The 20,647-nt window shown below is 53.7% G+C and overlaps 2 protein-coding genes across 4 annotated transcripts in view; one reads left to right on the top strand and one right to left on the bottom strand.

The window, feature by feature from the left end:
* ZC3H6 (zinc finger CCCH-type containing 6) overlaps positions 1 to 798 on the top strand; it is a gene marked incomplete at its 5' end in the record, with an annotated part of 65,525 nt that extends 64,727 nt beyond the window's left edge. For all 3 annotated transcript variants that reach the window (XR_013814678.1, XR_013814679.1, XR_013814680.1), the window contains one exon: positions 732 to 798. The remainder of the gene's footprint in view (positions 1 to 731) is intronic.
* LOC307111951 (uncharacterized protein) overlaps positions 91 to 20,647 on the bottom strand; it is a 34,082-nt gene continuing 13,525 nt past the window's right edge. Inside the window, exons 3-8 of the mRNA XM_079792226.1 lie at positions 18,630 to 18,813; positions 14,268 to 17,447; positions 9,968 to 10,150; positions 7,716 to 7,888; positions 5,043 to 5,160; positions 91 to 1,000 (exon numbers count right to left, since the gene is read on the bottom strand). Of these exons, the coding sequence (XP_079648352.1) occupies positions 806 to 1,000; positions 5,043 to 5,160; positions 7,716 to 7,888; positions 9,968 to 10,150; positions 14,268 to 17,447; positions 18,630 to 18,813 (4,033 nt within the window). The 3' untranslated portion in view covers positions 91 to 805. The remainder of the gene's footprint in view (positions 1,001 to 5,042; positions 5,161 to 7,715; positions 7,889 to 9,967; positions 10,151 to 14,267; positions 17,448 to 18,629; positions 18,814 to 20,647) is intronic.

Here is a 20,647-nt window from a genome sequence, read left to right as displayed (position 1 = left end):
TTCTGCGTGGCATGGATGCCCTCTGACAAAATGAGGTGCCCCCCCATCAGAAGCCAGGGAAGGGGCCCCCACGGTCTTGAGCCATAAGAATCGAGGAGGGGCAAAGTCCTGAGGGAGGTTGGTTGATGCTCCCTGGGGGCACTTCTCAACCAAAAGGCCACGGTGCACCCAGGTACAGACCCAGCGGGAGAGGCCGGAGTGTGGTTGTCCGTGATTGGAATGATGGATACCAGCCAGTGGTCACCCCAGGGCCAGCACAGTATTACAGGGTTCCCTGCCCCTACCCCAGTGCAAAAAGATAAGAACCCACTCCTTTCCACGTCTGCGGTGTGTGAGCTAAGCTCTGCAGCCCCGTGGACACTTGCCAAAAAGCAGCCTCCGTCCCGTCAAGCATCGGGGTTTTCGGAGCCCAGAGCTCACTGCGGCCCACTGGGCAGTTTGCTCCGAGGCCTCAGCTACTATTTCATTTGATCACGGGCTCAGAGAGCCCACCAGATTCCCACGGGCGTGCAGCTCTCACCCAGAGCCAGGGTGCATTAGAAGATACCTCGTGAGATGTTCCAGGAGGCAGACACTGACAATGTGGTGATGCGTCACTCAAACGTCTCCAATACATAGAGAGGAAGCAGGACACAAGCGAGGCTGAGCAAACGTGGCTGCAAGATAGGTCAGAGAGAAAATTAATTACAGCCAGCACCCACCGAACCCACTGCCACCGCGTGTCCCCACAGGCTGGTTCCCATGGCGACCAGAGCCTCAGGGCCAGCGTCGGCATCAACAGAGCATCTGACTGGGAGGACGTTTCTCAGCTTTCGTAATGCTCTGGCACCAGGGCTGCGAGCGTCGGGGGAGCTTTCGTGCTGGTTTTCCGCAGGCCCAGCTCATCGCAGTCCCGGTTGGAGGTTTCCTGAAGCCGGTGCTGTAGCAGTTTCCTTCTCCACTGCATGCAGAAGGCGGCAACTTCCAGCTCCTCCGCATCTGAGGACAGCTGTCTCAAACCCTGGCGGAGAGAAAGACAGGTGAGCCTGGGGGACACTGCACACTCTCCCCGTGTCCGCTGACTGGAGCTCTAGGGGATTCCTCTGAGAGGCTGGGCTGGTTCCCTGATGGTCTCGCTTTGCTTTAACGGAGATCAGGGAACGGTGTTTGGAGAGGTCCTCTGGGTGGGCACCCACTCATTCTGAAAGGAGAAGCACACAGCGCAAAGAGCCTTATATTCGGCAACGTAAGATGCTCTGAGAATGTAATTTTTAAAACTCTCTCTTTACCCCAAATTCTGCCTCCTTTGGATTGTGCCATATTCATTTTGCTTTATGCAAACGCTCCAAGGGTCTGGCCAGCGGCCTGAGCAGAGCCAGGACACAGATGTACGCTCAGCTTCAATGTCAGGTTCACTTGCACTCAGATGGCCTGGAGATTGGGCTGTGGACTGGCTGGCCTAGGCTGGTGCTGCAGGACCAGCAGGAGGCTGTGGGCGTGGCTGCAGGACCAGTGGGAGGCTGTGGGTGTGGCTGAAGGACCAGTGGGAGGCTATGGGTGTGGCTGAAGGACCAGTGGGAGGCTGTGGGCGTGGCTGCAGGACCAGTGGGAGGCTATGGGTGTGGCTGAAGGACCAGTGGGAGGCTGTGGGCGTGGCTGCAGGACCAGCAGGATACTGTGGGTGTGGCTGAAGGACCAGTGGGAGGCTATGGGTGTGGCTGAAGGACCAGTGGGAGGCTGTGGGCGTGGCTGCAGGACCAGCAGGATACTGTGGGTGTGGCTGAAGGACCAGTGGGAGGCTGTGGGCGTGGCTGAAGGACCAGTGGGAGGCTGTGGGCGTGGTTGTGCTGGAGGGAGGGACACTATTCCTTAATGGCCAGGCCTGAGCTTTTCTCTCAACCTCCTTTATATTCAAAAGACTCTGAAACTTGTAGCTAAAATATGCACATTTTTCAAATGCTTTTCACTGAATGCATCTTGAAATGAAAATTCTCCCTCTGCGTACTTAGCACCTCCAGGCACTAGCCCACTAGTCCCAGTCTGTGACTTCATGGAACTTACATCCTAATAAAGGAGCCAGACAAATACATAAATACAAAGGGAGAAACAGACAAACATGTAACTACAAATTGGGATAAGTGCTACAAGGAATTATACAAGGTACTAAAACAGAGAAAACTGGGTGTGATATAGTTTGAGTATGGGAGGGTGTTTCATCTCCTGAGGAGGCGGAATTTAAGCTTGGGCCTCAAGGACAGAAGGAGCCAGACATGGGTGCCGAGAACCAATTCCAGCATGTAATAATTACAAGAGTTCCATCAAAAGGTTGATGGGACTTGGGGAGCTCAACAGGGTTGAATCACATGTAGTTTACCTGTTGGAAACGACTACAAAGCATCTCCCCCAAACCTGAATGGTATTGTTAACTGCCAGACAGCTCAGGGCATTTTATTGCCTCCTGTTGGCCAAACACTTGAACAGCTGTAGGCTATTCCCCAAACGGATAATGCTTCTGTACACCCTTTGATACCTTACCCTTTGAAGTGTATATTTCTACCATGCCTTGGGACAAATTGTGTTTAATAAAAGCACGGGTCCTTGGTCAAGGTGAGAGTCTTCTAGCTCCTTCAGCGGGAAGCTCCTCAGACCCCCCAATGCCTATCAAAAATATCTTTCGTCCACGGACTCCTTCTTAATCATCTACATTTAAAGCCCTTTCTGCAGAATGCTGAACCCTTTGTAAGGCTGGGGAAAAAGAACCCCGGCACATGGGGAGATTCGGCAGAAGTTAAGGGGTAGGGGCACATCTCCCAGGTAGAATAATACCTGTGAAGGCCTGTGTCAAGGCCCTGGACAGGTGTTCTGTTAGGCATTCAAGTATTTCCATTTCCGGCCTCCACTTGAACACAGAAAGCTGGAGAGAGGATTGCTCCCCCCACCCCCCGCCCGACAACAAGAAAGTCAGATGATTCACAAAATCATAACCTTTCTTCAATATTACTTTTTAAAATCCTCACCCAGCCCTAGCCGGTGTGGTTCAGTGGATAGAGCGTCAGCCTGCGGACTGAAGGGTCCTGGGTTCGATTCCGGTCAAGGGCACATGCCTGGGTTTGATCCCCAGTAGGGGGCTTGCAGGAGGCAGCCGATCCATGATTCTCTCTTATCATGGATGTTTCTATCTCTCTCTCCCTCTTCCTTCCTCTCTGGAATCAATAAAGATATATTTAAAATCCTCACCCAAAGGTATTTTCCATTGATTTTTAGAGAGAGTGGAAGAGAGAGGGAAACACAGAGAGAAATATCAATGTGAGAGAAACATCCATTGGTTGCCTCCTGCACTCGCCCTGGAGCCTGCAACCGAGGTACGTGCCCTTGACCAGAATTGAACCCAGGACCCTTCTGTCCGCAGGCTGACGCTCTATCCACTGAGCCAAACCGGCTAGGGCCATAACCTTTCTTGAACCCTTTAGGGAGCTGAGGTTGAAGGACATCAACTAGCCTGAAATCTAAGAAAAGACAGTCACTTTCACACACTGGCTCCTTTAGGACAGAGCATAGGGGAAAGACGGGCTAGCAGAGACTGATAAGAAGACTTTAGCTGAAATTCTTAACGTTTTGCTAATCACCAACTGCACACAATTGTGAGTATACAGGACCCATGAGAGCCACAAGCCAAGAACAGTCCACACCTGCTCTCGGGCTCTCTCTGGGCCCTCCTCGGGGATCCTGAGAAGGATCTGGGACAGGGCAGGAGGTTGGGAATGTCCCTAGTAATGGCGAGGGAGCAGCCGACACGGCGACCAAAGGCAGGAACCCCTGCCCACATTGTCTCCTATGAAACAAAGTCACCCTGCCATCCCTAGGACATAGGTTGAGGCCATGGCAAGAGGAGAAAGGGACAGAGTACAGGCCTCTACCTAGGGGGGAAGGAGCAGAAAATGGTCCTGAATTCATACCATTCAAAGTCTCCTATTGCTGGGGGAGGAGCAGGATCACTGAGAAAGCTCCAACCCCTGGACCTGGGACGCCAGCCTGCCTTCAACTGAGGCTGAACCACCTCCCTTCCAGACAGTGAGTCACGAGTGACAAGTAAGCTGTGGGAGAGGCAAGAACCTCGAGGAGAACAGCTCCAAGGTGCACAGCAGGCCTCATGCTGAGAGTGGAGCAGGGATAGTGATAGACACCCAAACCCAAACCCCAAACACATCAGGGGTGACTATCGCTATAACAGCCACACTCAGCTCAAATCCTGACTCACCCCCACATGAAGGGCTAGGGGAAGTGGGGTTCCATTTTCAAGCATACATACTATTCAGTTCATCTCTGCCAGTCTAGACATAGAGTCAAGTTTTCAGTGGGAAATTATGAAACATGCAAAAAAGAAAAGAAAACAATTCACTTTCAAGAGATAAGGAATTGAACAACCCATACTCAGATATGAGCCACTTGTTGAAACTATCAGATAGGAAGTTAAAAATTACTGTGGTTAATGTATCAATGACTTTAGTGGAAAAAGTAGATGAAATGCATGAACAGATGGAGAATTTCTAGCAGGAAACAAAAAATTATTAGAAATAACTGAATGAAAATGCTAAAAATAAGAAAAAACAACAACATGGTAAATGATGAAGGATACTTTGACAGACTCATCGGCAGACTGAATACAGCTGAAGAAAGAATCAGTGAAACTTAAGGTAGGCTCATAGAAATTAGCCAAACTGAAACACATACGAAACCAAGTGGCAGGTTTGGGATAGAATCAAGTTGATTTTTTTTTTTTTTTGAGAGAGAGAAGCATTGATCTATTGTTCCACTTATTTATGCATTCATTGGTTGATGCTTGCATGTGCCCTGACTGGGGATCGAACCTGCAACCTTGGCGTATTGGGATGACACTCTAACCAAATGAGCTACCTGGCCAGGTTGAATTTAACAACTAAGAAGAAGGGAGAGTTTCCTCATGCATGTATGCAGTATATCGTGTTCCTGTTGGGCTGTGACCCAAGTCACAGCCCCGCACATGTGTGCTCCACACCAGCACCTGCTCTGGGATCAGCACTTACCCTGAGACTCGCAGCCTCTGCAGCCCTCACAGTCTTGGAGACGGCCCGGAGGAGCTGCTGTGCGTTTCCCAGCAGGAGCTCCTCAGAGGACTTGCTTCTGGCCAACGAGGCCTTGACACTGGGGGTTACAGGAGGGGAGCAGCTGACATCACACTGGTGAGAGGCGAGTCTCAGATAGCCCAATGCCAGAACGTCCGCAAAGTGAGCCTTTGTGTGCACGACTCAGAGAAAGAACGTCCTAATGGTGTAATTTGACATTTAAAAAAAAAAGTACATTTGGATACTAAGAAAGTATGACTCATGTAGTATCTATAAATTAACAAGAAGTGTTTTTAATTAAAGTAACTGAAGAGATGTACTTAAGTAATGAACTTGGGTAAAATCTCAGACTTTCAGAGCCTTTAGGATTGAGAGCTTGACAAGTACACCTTATGAAGCAGGCCTTATCTTTGTGATCTGAGCACTGACAGCTCAGGGCCTTGCTCACCTTGGAAAGGCTGCCCCTCCCAAGGGTAGCCAATTCCTGGAGGTAGTGAATGGTCACCTGCAAGTGCACCTTCCATATGCAAACTAACCAACCCAAACCCCGCCCACCTCCTCCCCAGGGAGCTCTTCCGCTCCAGGCCACTGTTCCTGCGCTGATCACACCAGGGCCAGGCACCAGACACGGAGGGGCAGCCTCCGTCCTGCAGAGCCCGTGGAAATTAGTCAAACCAGCCGATCCTAAACCCCTGTAACCTGCTCACCCCCTCTTGCCTACTCCTTCCCATGAAAACCATAGCAAGTCTCTGGCCTGTTTCCCCCTCACTCCTGCTTTTGACGGGCCCTGCCTGGCCCCACGTGGCCCCGTTTGGCCCCACGTGGCTCTGCTCCTAGGCCTGTGAGGGTCTTCTTCCTTTCTGACAGTCATTTCCATGTGTGCGCGTCCTGCCATTCCTGATTTAAACAAACCCAAGCACCCTTACCATCCCCGGATTTAAAGTGCTAATTCATTGCAGTTCCAGTAATTTAAGTAGAGAAATTTGAGTAGCTAATCTTGAGATGATTATGTGCCTGAAATATTTCCTAAACTGGTGATTTTCCACCTTTTTTATGCCATAGCTCACAGAAACTAATTACTAAAATTCTGCTGCACACACACACACACATACAAACATACACACACACACACACACACACACACACACACACAATTGTTTTTGCTGATCTGACCAAAAGAAAATAGGTATAATTTTGATTTATTCACATTGGATAGCTAATGTTGTGTTGGCTGTTGTCATTATTTTATTTGACAATCTAAGGGAAAAGAGGTCAGTGCCCTGACTCTTGCAACACTACTAGTTGAAAAATCACTGTCCTAGATAAAAGTAACCAGGTTACATTTTTAGTTTAAAAACAATTTATATACCCTGATCTTGGCAATGTTATTTTTATAACTCACAATAATTGATACCAGTTTTAACTAGCAGCTTTCCATAATATCAGAATATTACAAACTAGAGGCCTGGTGCATGAATTTGTGCACTGCATGGGTCGGGTCCCTCGGCCTGGCCAGCAATCGGGGCCAATCAGGGCCCCCGGGAGAGGCTGTGGGAGGTTGGATGTGGGAGCGCACTGACGACCGGGGGCAGCTCCTGCATTGAGCGTCTGTCCCCGGTGGTCAATGCGCATCATAGTGACTGGTTGTTCGGTCATTCGGTCGCTTAGGCTTTTATAAATAGATATATGTCTGTAACTGATGAATGTGCAGTGCAGCTTTAAGGCACTTGAGTTGAAATGAAACTGGTCCATACTTATGACATTGTATATTGTCAACACGAAAGCTGTTGTAAGGAATGGTTAGCAAAACTGCTCACCTCCTGCCCGACCAGCATGGCTCAGTGGTTGAGTTCAACCTATGAACCAGGAGGTCACTGTTCGATTTCCAGTGTGGGGTGTGCAGGAGGCAGACAATCAATGATTCTCTCTCATCACTGATATTTCTATTTTTCCCTCTCCCTTCCTCTCTGAAATCAATAAAAATATTTTTTAAAAGCAAAAACAAACAAACAAATAAAAAACCCTGCTCACCTCCAGAGTTCAGGCACATCAAATTAATTCATTTAACATAACTTATATGCTAGCATAGTCTTTCCTGGGCAGGTAACACTGAAAATACTTCCACTTTGCAATTATTTTTACTGATAACTGGCTTTTTTGGTTATATTATTAGTATAAAAACAACTAGATAACTAATGGTAAAATTTTAAACATAATTATAAAGCACAGACTTGTGTTTGTAGATGGAGCCTGACGTGTAAACACCAGCATGCGTGTGCGATGTCGCAAAGGAAGGCGGGAAGTGTCAATGCCGGTGGATTTGATTCCTGAAAATCCTTACGGTTACTCCATGTTCGCACCTACTCAGGAACAAGTTTTCCATGTTACGTCTTATTTTTCTTTATTATGTGTATCATCCGATATATTTGTGATAAAAATAAGAAACAACAGTGGCTTAAATGCATTTCTGGTCCTCTGTATTAATTTGAAATTCCCAGAATCAATGTGGGCTCTTGGAGGATGAAACGTTAAAAGGAGTATTATAAAAAGGAGTTTCCTCCCCACCCGGCCCTCTGGAGCCTGAGACCGCAGAGCACAGCTGCCCCCACAGCCGGTCCCACCACGCGCTTCTACCTGGAGATGATGCGGAGCTGGTTGCTCATGGTCTGGATCTGCTCCACGACACACAGGAGCTCCTGAGAACACCTGTGGTCTATGCAGTTCTTCGCAATGATGCGGACAAGCCTGGCGAAGTTCTGTCCAGAAGTCGCAACTTTCCTGGCAGAGGCAATGAGCTGCTCTTTGGTCTAAATCAAAAGAAATGACAAAGAAGGGGGCAAGCAATGCTGTCGCAGTTTCCCCCAAGTGCCTGGCACCACTTACTGCAGAATGAACACCGTTTAACGTGGTCTCCAGCATGAAGGAGAGGGGCTCAGCTGAAGAGGTCAAGCTCGATATTCCATAACCTTCGAGTTATGGAAGGTCATAACCCAGGACTCGAAGGTGCCAGAGAAAACTCAGACCACAAGAGAGTAGTCTGGTGTGATCTCCGCCAAGAAAGGAGATGCTGCCCTGCCAGGTGGCTCAGCTGGTTGGAGCGTCGTCCTGTAGACCAAAAGGTTGTGGGTTCGATTCCTGGTCAGGGCACATACCTAGGTTGTGGGTTTGATCCTCAGTCAAAGCGAGTGAGGGAGGCAACTAGTCTCTCTCTCTCTCTCTCTCTCTCTCTCTCTCTCTCTCTCTCTTGCTCTCTCCCTCTCCTCCATTCTGCTCTCTCTAAAAATCAATGAACATATCCTCAGGTGAGGACTAAATAAAAACAAACAAAAACAGGACACCCCTTCCTGCCGTCCTCCAGCTGCACCAGCCTCAGTGCTGGCGAGGTCTAACACCCTTCCCCAGGGGTCAAGGAATCTCCCAGCTCCCGCTCAGGACCCTGGGTCCCCCGCCCTGTGTGGCCTGTGGCCCTCTAACCGCCATTTCAAACTCTTTCCCGTTTTACTCCCGAGCACCAGGCACTTTGGTGCTTGAAATCGGGTTGGTAGGAAGATGGGAATTTGAGGGTTTGGAGGAGAATTCTTCATGTTCCTCCATCTCACCAGTCACAAGCCTCACTATTGAAATTATCCTTTGGGCCCAGCCCGTGTGGACCAGTTGGTGAGCATCGTCCCATGCACCAGGAGGTCGCTGGTTCCATTCCCGGTCAGGGCAGGCTCGAGCCCCACTGGGGGGCCGTGCAGGAGGCAGGCAGTCAATGTTTCTCTCTCGTCAATGTTTCTATTTCTCTCTCCCTCTCCCTTCCTCTCTCTCTAAAACCAATAAAAACATATGTTTAAACAATGTATCCTTTGGTTCTTCTTTAGGTGCCATTTCCCAGGGAACCCCATGGGGCGCAGGATTTGCATATTCCTGCCCCCCTTGACCACACACCACGGCCAGCACCCAAGCCCTATATGAATTAGGATATCAGAGAGGTTTGGAAAGGGAATAGGAGTCAACAAAAAGAGGTCACCACTGCCAGGTCTGACCTAATGACCTTGGGGTCACAGTCCAATGAGAATCTGGCTGGTTGAAGTGGGCAGGGTTGGAAGGAGGGATGGGACAATGGCAGGTCCTACCGGCAGGTGTGGGGGTGCTGCTAGGTTTGGCTTGTAGTCACCTGGTCAGGGGGCACCCTGACATCCAGCCTTCTCATCTGGACTCCCTTCCCACCCAGGATGAGAAATGGGGCCCCACGCAGCCTGGCCATGGTTTTGGGAGCCATTGGTACCTGGCAGACCAACGTGGAAGGAGTTTTCCAAATGGCTTTGGAGTCATTCTAGTTCTTCATCCTGGTCCCCACTCTTTTATTTTCTCAGTGTCGGTAAACAATGCTTAACTAAACTGAATCCAGACACGGGCCGGAGAGAGTTAGGTCAGGGCCAGGGTGGAAGCGGCCCCTCCCGTAGGCAGCAGCCCTCCACTCCAGGCATCCAGGCCTCCAGGCCGTGCTGGCCCTAAACGGGTCTTGCCGAGGCTGTCTCCCTGTTACCTCTATTTGGAGCAATTTTTAAAAGATGTAAGTGGCCCCTTTGTCATCCTTCTGGGATACAAATGAGTCCTTGATTTTCCTAAACTGCAGCTTCTGACAATTTATCTTCCTGGTGAGTAAGACAAAACTGTGGTCAGTGAGCCCAAAAGAGGAGGGAAAGGAGAGGTGACGTGACATTTATGATGCAGTAGACAGGGAAAGAAGAGAGCATGCAGAAATGCTAAGTGCTGAGCAGCGGAGTAGGAGTGTGGCCCAACTGTGCGGGGAGCCCCACGCCCTGGAGGGCAACGCCCGGCACCCGTTTCCCCCGCGTTGCCCAGTCCTTCCATCACCCAAGTCCCCGAAGGCCACGTACCAGGAGGCGTCCTCTGCTCCGTAGACTCTGAGCCATCAGGAGCACCTCCTCGGCCATGTCCTGGGTCATCTGGGTGATTCTGTTCCCACCGTCCGTGCTGCGGTCCTGCGGGGGCCGCTCCAGCTCTGCCCTCCGCCAGGCGGGGCCGCCGGGGGCGCAGGGAGGGCGGCTGCCGGGCTGCTGCTGGAGGAGGAAGACAGAGCTGCTGAGACGCCTGCTGCTGGGACCTTCCAACCGCCAGGGGAGGTTAACGGCCTTGTCATCATGTAACCGAGGGAACCGGAGGGCTTCCGACTGCCCACGTGCCAGCTGCCCTTAGCATCTCTCCAAACCCACAGGAAAACGGCGAGAAGAGGAAACAGCGGGTCCCTGTCACTCGGGGCGTTCACCCAGAATTTGCATAAACTGGAACCTGGCATTGTCCGATCCCAGGATAGTTACAATAGCAGTGTCTTCCCCTCGGTGACTTTTCGGGCCTCACCTGGGAGAAGGGGGAATCTATAGGTTCTTGAAATTTAGGAATCCCTGAATGTTCCAACTTTGGGAACCCAAATACTGGCACGTAGGGAGATGATTCACAAAACCATAGCCTTTCTTGAACCCATCAGGGAGCGGAGGTTGAAGGTCATCAACTAGCCTGAAATCTAAGACAGACCTTCACAGCTCCCCACCCCCCTGCCTTGTTGCTTTCTAGTGAGGAAGCAGCGGAACACTCCCAGCTGGGCCCTGAGCCGAGCCTCCCAGGACCTGAGCCACGCAAGTTGCTCTGCACTTAGCGGTGAACCCAGTGACCACGTTCAAGAGTGGCTCTGCCTCGCCAGCCAGTCTCAAGCTCCTCAGGGCAGAGCCTGGGCCCCGGTTCGAGTGGGCAGGAGGCAGGAGGGGAGCCACCTCCAGGCCCACCTGCCCCCACACCTCCCCCAGCACCTCTCCTAGCACACTAAGGCCTCAAAAGGGATATGACTAAGCTTTTGGAAAAGCCTGAGGCCACAGACGTGATGGTAAATTCCACCAAAACTGGGAGCTTTAAGTTCATGGTCCTATTCGGTCTGAGGCTGTGAATGTAGCAGATTCTCCACCAAGAGAGGAATGGGATCACAGGGGCGCTCAGGGCTGTGGACAGACCGCGTGTGGCCACCGCATGTGGCCTGTGGCCTTCCACCCCTGCCCGGTTGGGGGCTGTGTCCAGTGTTTGTCACGCTCCCCTCACACGGAAGGTGCTGCCGCTACCATGTGGCGTCAGGAGACCAGTCACCAAGGAGGGGTGGTTGAACCGTACCCTAGAGCTGCGGGTGCAGGCAGGTGTTTAAGTGAGCAGTTGCCGTGTAGCAGACGGGACGTATGTGAGTGTGGGGCTAGGACACGGCGGAGGCTGGGGTCCAGGTGAGCCAGCCTGCCGTGTGGGCTCATATGAGTGTGCTTGGCCCTGAACTGGCCCAGGAGCGAGCAGGCGTGTGGGGAGAGCCCTGACAGCTGAGTTCAACTCAGAAGCTGACCAGATGCCAGAGCAGCAGCCAGCAGGTGGGCGACTGGAGGTGGGGCCGGATGTGCACGGCCTGGCCTGACTGCGGCTGCTCTCCCCCCACCCCCAGAACACCTGCTCCACTCCCCCCAACCCCCTCCCCCGCCTCCCCCGATCATTCTGCCCCAAATCCGAACCTCTCCTGCACTTCTCAGCTGCCTTTCGCATCCTAGCAAGCAATCAAAGCCACTAACTGTGCACCTGCGATGCCCAGACACTGAGCTTGGCATGAAGGATCGAAACGGGTAAGATGGGGTCCCTGAGCTTCACCGCTGACAATGCAGTCTTTCTAAGCCAGTGCACACGGGAAGTCATGGGCTTTGCTATGTCTTTCTGTGTTGGCGTCTTCAATGACATCATCCCCCACCTCCTGCAGCCTGTTTGCTGGCCTTGCTCCCGACAGGCTGAGACATCCCTGGATGCTGCGAGGGTGGGGGGGGGGAGCCTTGGAGAGGGGCCCAATGACACCGAGGGCCCGTGGGGACCCCGATGGGCCAGAGGACTCATCTGGGACTACGACTCAACTGCAGTGACCGAAAACAGGGAGAAAATGGCAAAAGCCCTTGAGCTAAGGGTTAGGAAAGTCAGAAATGTTCTTTTCAGCTCGTGTCTCACATGCAACCGTCAGGGACCCTCCGCTTCCAAAGCTAGAAATGTCCCCAGGCTCCTCCGCGATGAGGGGACCACGCTGGAGGCCCCGTAGCTGCTCTGACTGCTCGTTAGAAACAGAGAATGCCCAGGCTGTGACGTACGAGTGCCCAGATGATGAGGAAGCCCTTCCCAAACCATGTCAGCTTCAGCAGGTGCTCACGGTTGGGGGTGCTGTTCTGGGCTGTGCGGAGGGGTGTCTCTGCCCTCAGGAGCCCCAGTTAGTGGGAGAGTGGGGCAGACGCAGCACGGGGGCTGGTTCCTCTCTCCCTGCCCTGGGCAAAGCCCTCGTTCCTGTTGTTTTGGAAGGGGAGCCACTGTGGAGGAGGAATGCCTGGAACAGAAACCCTGAGGTGGGGGCCTGCTGTCCACCCAGAGGCCTCCAGCTGCGCAGGAGAGATGACGCCCTTTGTGGGCAGGGGCGGGGAGTGCGGGGGCTGAACGAGCTTGCTGTGGTGTCTGCCCACTGCCGCTGCGCTGGGCGGCCAGCAGGTGCTCCTGACTGCAGGTGTTGATGAGAAGGGGAATGTGTCAGGTGAGCTGAGAGACACGGAATGTGCCCGTCAGTGAAGTGGCATTAAGTGTCGGGAAGACCCAGCGGGAAACCAGAAAAGGAGGAGCCCACAGGCTATCTGAGCAGATGGGCCAGGAGCCGGGGAGGCTGGAGAGCCTGGAAGGCGCTGGGAGAGGGAGCTGCCTGCCAGCCCAGTTACGTTGGGAACAGGGCCCCTTCCCAAGGTAATTGCTTTTTTTTTTTTTTAATCCTCAACTGAGGAGTGAGGATATTTTTCCCATTGATTTTTAGAGAGTGGAAGGAAGGGGGAGGGAAGAGAGACAGGAGAGAGAGAGAAATATCCATGTGAGACACACCGATTGTTGCCTCCCGCATAGGTCTCGTAGGCCCTGGCAGGGATCGAACCTACAACCCAGGTATGTGCCCTTGACCAGGAATTGAACCTGTGACCCTCTGGTGCACCTGCCGACGCTCTAACCACTGAGCACATGGGCCAGGGCTCAAGGTAATTACAAGAAAAGGGAAGTAGGGGTGAGGCCCTGACTGGTTTGGCTCAGTGGATAGAGCGTCGGCCTGTGGACTGAAGGGTCCCGGGTTCGATTCCGGTCAAGGGCATGTACCTTGGTTGCGGGCACATCCCCAGTAGGGGGTGTGCAGGAGGCAGCTGATTGATGTCTCTCTCATCGATGTTTCTAACTCTCTAACCCTCTCCCTTCCTCTCTGTAAAAAATCAATAAAATATATTTTTTAAAAAAGAAAAGGGAAGTAAAGAGATGAAGAGTAATGGAGTGAAGAAACAGGTGATCTGGTCAACTGCATCTCAGGAGAGGACCCGGGCAGGGTTTGGAGGCTCTGGCTTCCTAGCACAAGGTCGCAAAGGGGATGGAGCAGGTTTGCCTAAAATGCTGGCCGCGCTCTCTGCTAGTGAGCTTCTTGGGCCCCGCCAACCCCCCGTGTCTCCCACTGGCTTTGATCACAGTCGGTCTAAGAAAATCAAGTGTTTGGGATCCATGATGCCCGACTGTGCTGTCCGTTGCCCTGGGAAGAAATGATGGTGCCGGAGGGTATCCCAGACCCAGCACCCTCCCAACAAGTCCTCCTTTCACCTACGCTGACTCAGCTGGGGTCCCTGCCACTTGAAACAGAAGAACCCTGATGGAGCAGGGCAGGAACGGTGGCACAGGAGCCAGGGCCATAGAGGATAGCTGTCAGTCACTGCAAGGCGACTCGCTGCAGCTGGGCAACTCGGCAAACTTCCTGGAGGTCAGTAATTATGGCCACTCCACACAACACCCTCCCTATGTGCAAGTATTTCATGTGGATGCTTCAGGAACCCTCTGCCCAGAAGGTATCGATGCTCCCATTCTCCAGATTAGAATCTTGAGCCCAAAATAGCTACAAGCTTCTCTGTGGACTCGGGGCTGGGAAATGGCAGAGGCAGGCGCAGCCCAGGCCATCTGCTGCCCGACCCTGGGCTCTCAAAGGCCGCCTGTGCTGCCTGCCAGGGGTGCGTTATACGCGTGGGCACCGGGACAGCTTTTTCTGGAACTCGGCAGCAGGTCTGGTTCCTAGGAAGTGGGCTGAGGAGGGGAGGAGAAAAGGTGCTGCTATCCTACCGTGTCCAGGTCCGCTGCAAAGGTCCCAGTGATGGCTGGACCGGCCGTGCAGGTCCCTGCTGAGCTCCCTGGGGTATCTCTTGGGGCAGCAGCTGGAAAATCCAGACCGCCCTCTGCAGCAGCCCCTGCGGCACCCTCTTGGAGGTGGAGCTGGGGCTGGGCAGGGTCCTGTTCATCACTGGGCTTCAAGCACCTCGCCAGGAGTCTGCAGGCCTTGCTGTGACCACCTTGCCAGGCCTGGAGCTGGGCCACGGCGTGGTGGGCCTTGGCCGCCCACTCCCACTGAAGCCAGTCCAGGATGTGCGCTCCCCCCTCCTCTGGGTGTTCTTGAAGCACAGGGACCCTCTGGGCCACCTCCTTGGTGAGGACGAGAATGCTCTCCAGAGCCACCAGAAGGCCTTCCTGACGGGGCCCGGCCTCCTGGCCTCCTGCCACGATCGTCTGCACAGCCTGGATGCCAGACACCATCCTTTCCAGGGAGCTTTCTGGCCTGCAGGGTCTGAGGCCCGGGGCCTGGGGCTCTTCACAGACAGAGAGCCTTGGGCTGAAGGCATCTTGGAGGGCCTGTCCATAGTCTGCATTGATGCTGCTGAGGTGGCCAGTCAGGGCCTTGGCTCTGAGGGTGAGCTCCAAGCAGAGAAGGTCAAAGCGTGTGGACAGACTGGGAGACGGTCTGGGGGAGGAGGCCAAGATCTGCGCCACATCCAGCAGCGCGTCTGTGAGCACATGAACTTCCCCGCACAGAAAGGCGACCTCGCCCTTGACCCGCTCATCCCCACACAATAGCCTAGACAGCCTGGCAGCCTCCTGTAGCCTCTGAGAAACATCTGCTGCCTGAGCCAACCCTTCCTGCAACCCCTGCCGGTCCTTCACAGCCTGTCGCAGGGGCAGGAGGAACAGTCCTTGTCTCCCGCTGAGCCTCTCCATGCACTGGAGCAGGTCTTGGACAGCCACGGACCATAGCAGGCACCTGTCCCCAAGGCTCTCCTCCCACAATATGGCGGCTTGGAGACCATCCGAGACCAGAACCTTGTCCAGCAGCTGTTTAGCATGGGTCTCCGCCTCCTCCAACCTGTCCTGCATTTGTAAAAGTGCTTCTGGATGCCCCATCGGGCCAGGGTCCTTCTTACCCAAATCATTGGGCTCACCCTTGGCCGCTAGTTGAGCCATTGAAACTAAGTTCTGCTGAAGCTCCATAAACACGGCCACGCTCCCCGGAAGATCAGCTGCTGGGTTGTGACAGAACAGCTGTTGACACAGAGGGTACCAGTCACCAGCCATAGCTACCAAATCCTGCCTGCTGTCCCTGGCTCTCCCAGACAGCTGGAGAGACACTTCCAGAAGCCTGCTGGTTCTGGCAGCTGTGCAGTGTGCTGTCTTCCCTGCCAAGTCAGCAGCAGAAGGTGCCAGCACGGGGATTTCTTGGAGTCCACTCATCCTCTCTGACCCCAGTGGTCCCTCCCCAGCCAGGGACTCTTGAGCTGCAGCCACTGCTACACCCGGCTGCTGAGGGGTGGTGCCGGCTGAGGACACGGGCTGGTGGCTACAGCTCTCTGCAGCAAGAGTGAGCTTGCTGACGGTGGGGAGTGGAGGGCCCCTACTCTGTGTACAGGTGTTGGGACTCAAGGGACTGGAAAGATGGTTCCTGGGTGGATAGGAAGTGCCTGGGTCACTTTCCCCGAACCCTGGCCCCCTCTGGTGCGTTAGTGCTAGAGCTGGGGAGTCCTGGAGGCTGGGGAGAACATGAGGCTGTCTCTTTGCCACGTCAAACCTCTGGACTTGGTCCCGAAGCGGGCTGAGGATATCGGGGTGGTTCGTCCCATCCAGCCCCTCCTGGAGGCTCTGAGTGGCACAGATGAGATGTTTTGCCACGGTTAGAAACGCATCTGTGTCCTGAGAGCTGTGCCCACCTGAACAGCGCTCAGCAGCCGCACGCAGGACCAGGGAGGATTGCTCCAGCTGCCGGATCAAGACTCTCAGGCCGTTCCGGAAGATGGGGTCTCGATCTTGGTCCACGTATCTGTTCATCACCTGCACTATGTGGGTGGCACGGCCCTGTAAGTATGCCACAAGCCTGGGAAACTCGCGGGCGTCTCCACTCCTCCAAGCCCAGGTGAAGAAGTCCAAGTGCTTGCCCATCTCCTGAATGGATACACGTAGAAACTCAGGAATACTGAGAACCTCATCAAAACATGCCAACAGGCGCCCAGAGGCCCTGGCCCAGGCCTGGAGCAGGGCCTGCAGGGCGGAGGGGCTCCAGTCTGGGCCGGGCCCCTGCGGGCCTTGTGAGAAAAGCTGCTGCACTGTGACCACAAGCCCCCAGAGGCCTGCCATGGTGACCTCCAAGTCTCCGCCGGTTTGTTGTCGGGGACAGCACACCAAGGCCAAGTGGCCCACCCGGAGCATCTGCTGCGCCTGCTCCTGGAACGCGGCAAGGAGAAGCTGGAGGCTCTCGGGCCCAGCCTCGCTGCCGCGCGGGGAGCGAACAGGTGCTGTCGCCAAGGCGGCTCCGACCAGCCTTTGCAGAGGACCCTGCGTGTCGGTGAACGTGCCCAGGATCTGGCGCAGCAGCCCGGCGCGCACGCCCTGGGAGAGCGCCTCGGTGGCGGCCCGCAGCGCCGCGCGCTCTTCCGGGGGCTCCAGGCGCCGCAGCTCCAGCAGCCGGCGGCAGGGGGCCACCAGGCGCAGCCTCTCGGGCGGCGCGGCACCGGCAGCCAGGCGCATGCAGGGCCCCAGCACGGCGGCCAGCACTGCGTCCAGCCCGCCCCGCAGGCGCTCGGGTCCGGGCGCCGCCAGCAGGGAGCGCAGCTGCCGCAGGTGGCGGGGGAGCGCGCCACGTGCACAGGCCGGGGTCGCCTGGACGCCAGGCTCCAGCCGCTCCAGCAGCTCGCCCAGCGCCTCCCGGGCCAGAGCAAACAGGCGGCGCCGAGCGGCCAGCGGCGGGCGCGGGGAGCGGGCGTGGACGGCGGCGAGCAGCGCGGGGACCCGGCTCCTCAGCAGGCGTCCCCCGGGCCAGCGCGCACCCAGGCGGCCCAGGCTCAGCAGCGCGCCGGCCAGGTCCATCCAAGGTCCCCGGGGCGAGCCCGTGCCTGCCGCCTCCAGTGCGTCCAGGCAAGCCAGGCACCGGCCGGCAGCCCGAGCCGCGGTCCTCGCCGCCGCCGCGTCTTCCAGGAGCAGCACCTGTTGGGCAGAGGGGAGGAGAAGGGAGCTTGAAAGGCCTGCAGGTTTCTGGAGCGACTGCGAGCTTCCCTGACCCCACACCGGTTTACAAATAAACGTCCAGTCATCCCACACTAAAGAGAACTGGATTTCAGCCCCCCACCCCGCCCACACAAGGCACCTAGGAGTGACACTTAAAGAAAACTCTTGTGTAGCTGAAAATGTAAACCTCCTGAATTCGAACTACATCTCATGAGGGGCCCAGTCTGGGCTTGAGTGCCTATCTCCGGGTTAGAGGAGGCCATCACCCGTCCACATGGTAGCCGACAGAACCAAGGAAAGGGTGTGTCGGAGGGACTTGCTGCTTGGATGAGGGGATGGGGCTGGGGAGATAGATGCCTGTCCGGGAAGCACCCTGAGACTCTTTCCCCGCCTGCCCACCCCCGCCCAGCTCTCTCCCTCCCCTTCCACAGAGAAGGTGCCCAGCAGTTCCCAAGAGCCGGCCCTTCCTCCACTCCCCTCCCCGCACCATGTGCCCAGGCCCTCTGGCTCTCATCTTCTCATTTCCATCTCCCTTTAATGAGGTTCTGTTAAATTACAAATTCACCCACAGTAACCCACACTACTAAAGTTTTAGTGATGAACATTACTAATATTTGATCATATTTATGGCAAACACATTCCAACAGGGAGCATGTGCCAACCAAGAGGAGTTGTGCCCATTAGTGGCACGTCAGGACGGAGTGTGGGGAGCGTTTGGAGGCTGAGGGGCTGTCCTGGCCCCGGAGCCTCCCAGCTGTAGGCCAATAAGCAGAACTTTCGTTTTGGAGGCTCCTTTGCCGAACAGGTTGAGAGCTGCAGAGGTTTCTGTAGCTACTCCACATAGCTCCTGGCCACGGGTCGGGTGGGAAATGAGGCCCTCGGTGACACCTTTCATTAGGGGTTGGTGGACAAGTGTGGGGTGGACGGGCTGCACATAGGTTTAAGACCATAGAGCCTCACTCAGGATGTGTGCTCAGCTCCCTATGGCAGCTTCCACACTTAGCATTCATTCAATTGGTAATGAACTCTGTGCCTGTGACCTTGGCAGGAACTTGGGCAGGTTTCCTTCCTGGGAAGGTGTCCACTGTGGGAGCAGCATGCCCCATCCACGGCTCCCATGATGAGCTCTCTGCCCAGGCCAGCCCGCCAGCCAGCTCTCACCTTCGTGGTGTCCAGCAGGACCTGCTGAGCTGTGGACACTAGCTCCTCCCGGTGGCTCTGACATTCTGGCTGAACTCGGAGCTTCTGAGCCACCAGCATGATGTTCCTCCCAGATGTGATGAGAGAGTCGGCAGCTGGGCCCATTTCTTCCCGGAGCCACTCCTCCTCGGAGTCCTCGGCCAGCCTGCAGACACGTTCTCACTCAGCATTTACCAACGTGCAATGTGACAACAAAGAAACATACCCACCAGGAAATTATGATACATAGAAGTTACAGAGCACCATGAAGCCATTAAAATGGTGATGGAGATCTAACCCTTCACCCTAAGATAAGTCACGGATGTAAGGTAGAGCACTGGGAACACAGTTAATATTATCGTAATAATGTTGTACAGTGGCAGATGGTACCAGACTTACTGTGGTGATCACTTCATAAGGTATATAAACATTGGATCACTATAGTGTACACCTGAAACTAATATAATATTGTATGTCAACTATAATTTTAAATAGATATATTTTTTAAATTTAAATATTTATTAATTCAATTGATTGGGGTGACATTGGTCAACATGAACATATAGGTTTCAGGTGTGGGTTTTTATGTTATAAGATCTGTCTATTGCACCGTGTGCCCACCATCCAAAGTCAACTCTTCTCCTGTCACCTTAGGAGCCCCTTCTCCTAATACATTAATTTTTTAAGGTGACATAGGCCTATTTTTATGATGACACACCCTCTCCAATATGTAGTGTTATGTAAATAAAACCAAATTATATACTAGCATATATGGCAAGATCTCACTGTTTTTAGTTACGTGCAGATCTACATAGAGAACCACGTATCCAGGAGAATAAACGTCCAGCTGCAGCTCTATCTTCGGTGTTTTAAAATATGCTCTGTTCCTTTTGTATTGTCTCATCTTCTGTAATGACCATGTATAATTACTACAAAACACAATAAGCCTCTTTTTGTTGGGAAAAATATGTAGACTCTCATTTCCATCGTGTTAACAAGAGGAGAAAAATTTGTTTCCATGAACACAGATGTCCACAGCAACTGTTCTGTTCATGTGATTGCAAACATTCCTCTGCCAGTAATAATCCCTAACCACACAGAACAAACCAAGAGAAGCTTTCCCCCTCTGTCCTCTGTCCTGATAGCGGTTGTTCCTTAGGAACAAGGCTGAGGGCTGTGCCTTTGGAGGTGAAGGCTGGGAGGACTCGCAAGTGCCACCTCAAGGTTACTGAGCAGCTCCCCTCAGCTTGTGGTCCCTTATGAGCGGCAGCCAATTTCATCGCCCCATCCCCTCCGGCCCCAGCTTCCCTCATGTGAAATGTTCCCTGGCTCCCATGTGCAGTGTCACTTCAACCCAAACAGCCCAGCATGGCAAACTGTTGAAACCCTGGGACAGAAAAGCAGAGGGAAGAACAGCTGTCTCCTCCCTTTATTTTACGTTGACTCCTTGTGCAGCATTTGCTCATCAGCGCAGCTGACCTTCAGGTCGCTCGGCCTATAAATATGACAGCGCCACATCCTGACAGCTGCTCATTCGCAGAGTGGGGCCCTCATCCGCACAGCCTCCCTTCCTGGGTTTTTTCATTTCTCAGCGTTAAAAAGAGGAGGGAGAAACACAGCTATGAAGCATCAGGCTCTACTGTGAAGTGGGGGTGTATTGTCCAGTGTTCAGGCAATTTAAGACTATGTCCTAGTATGACCTCGAAGATAAGGTACTTCACACAGAGAGAGAACCCTCCGATGACCCGCTGAGCTTCCCCGCTCTCCTCTCTCTTCCCTCACTCCCATCGCCACTTTGGGATTTGGCTGAGCTGGTTTAATGTTTTTAACTTGAAGCAACTATTCGAGTGTCCCTTGACCTAGCATCTTCTCTTTCAAGGACACATATAGTATTGTCCTTCCCAACATGCTTTTCTTCTTCCTCTTCTCTTCTCTTGAGGTCTCTGGTTTCCGCTTGTGGGTTAGAGTCGCTCATCAATATTTCTCTTGAGTTTCTTGAG

Source organism: Cnephaeus nilssonii (genome assembly GCF_951640355.1).
Source record: "Cnephaeus nilssonii genome assembly, chromosome: 15".
Lineage (NCBI taxonomy): Eukaryota > Metazoa > Chordata > Mammalia > Chiroptera > Vespertilionidae > Cnephaeus > Cnephaeus nilssonii.
Note: the sequence above shows the minus strand (reverse complement) of the source record. Positions and strands in the feature narration are given on the sequence as shown.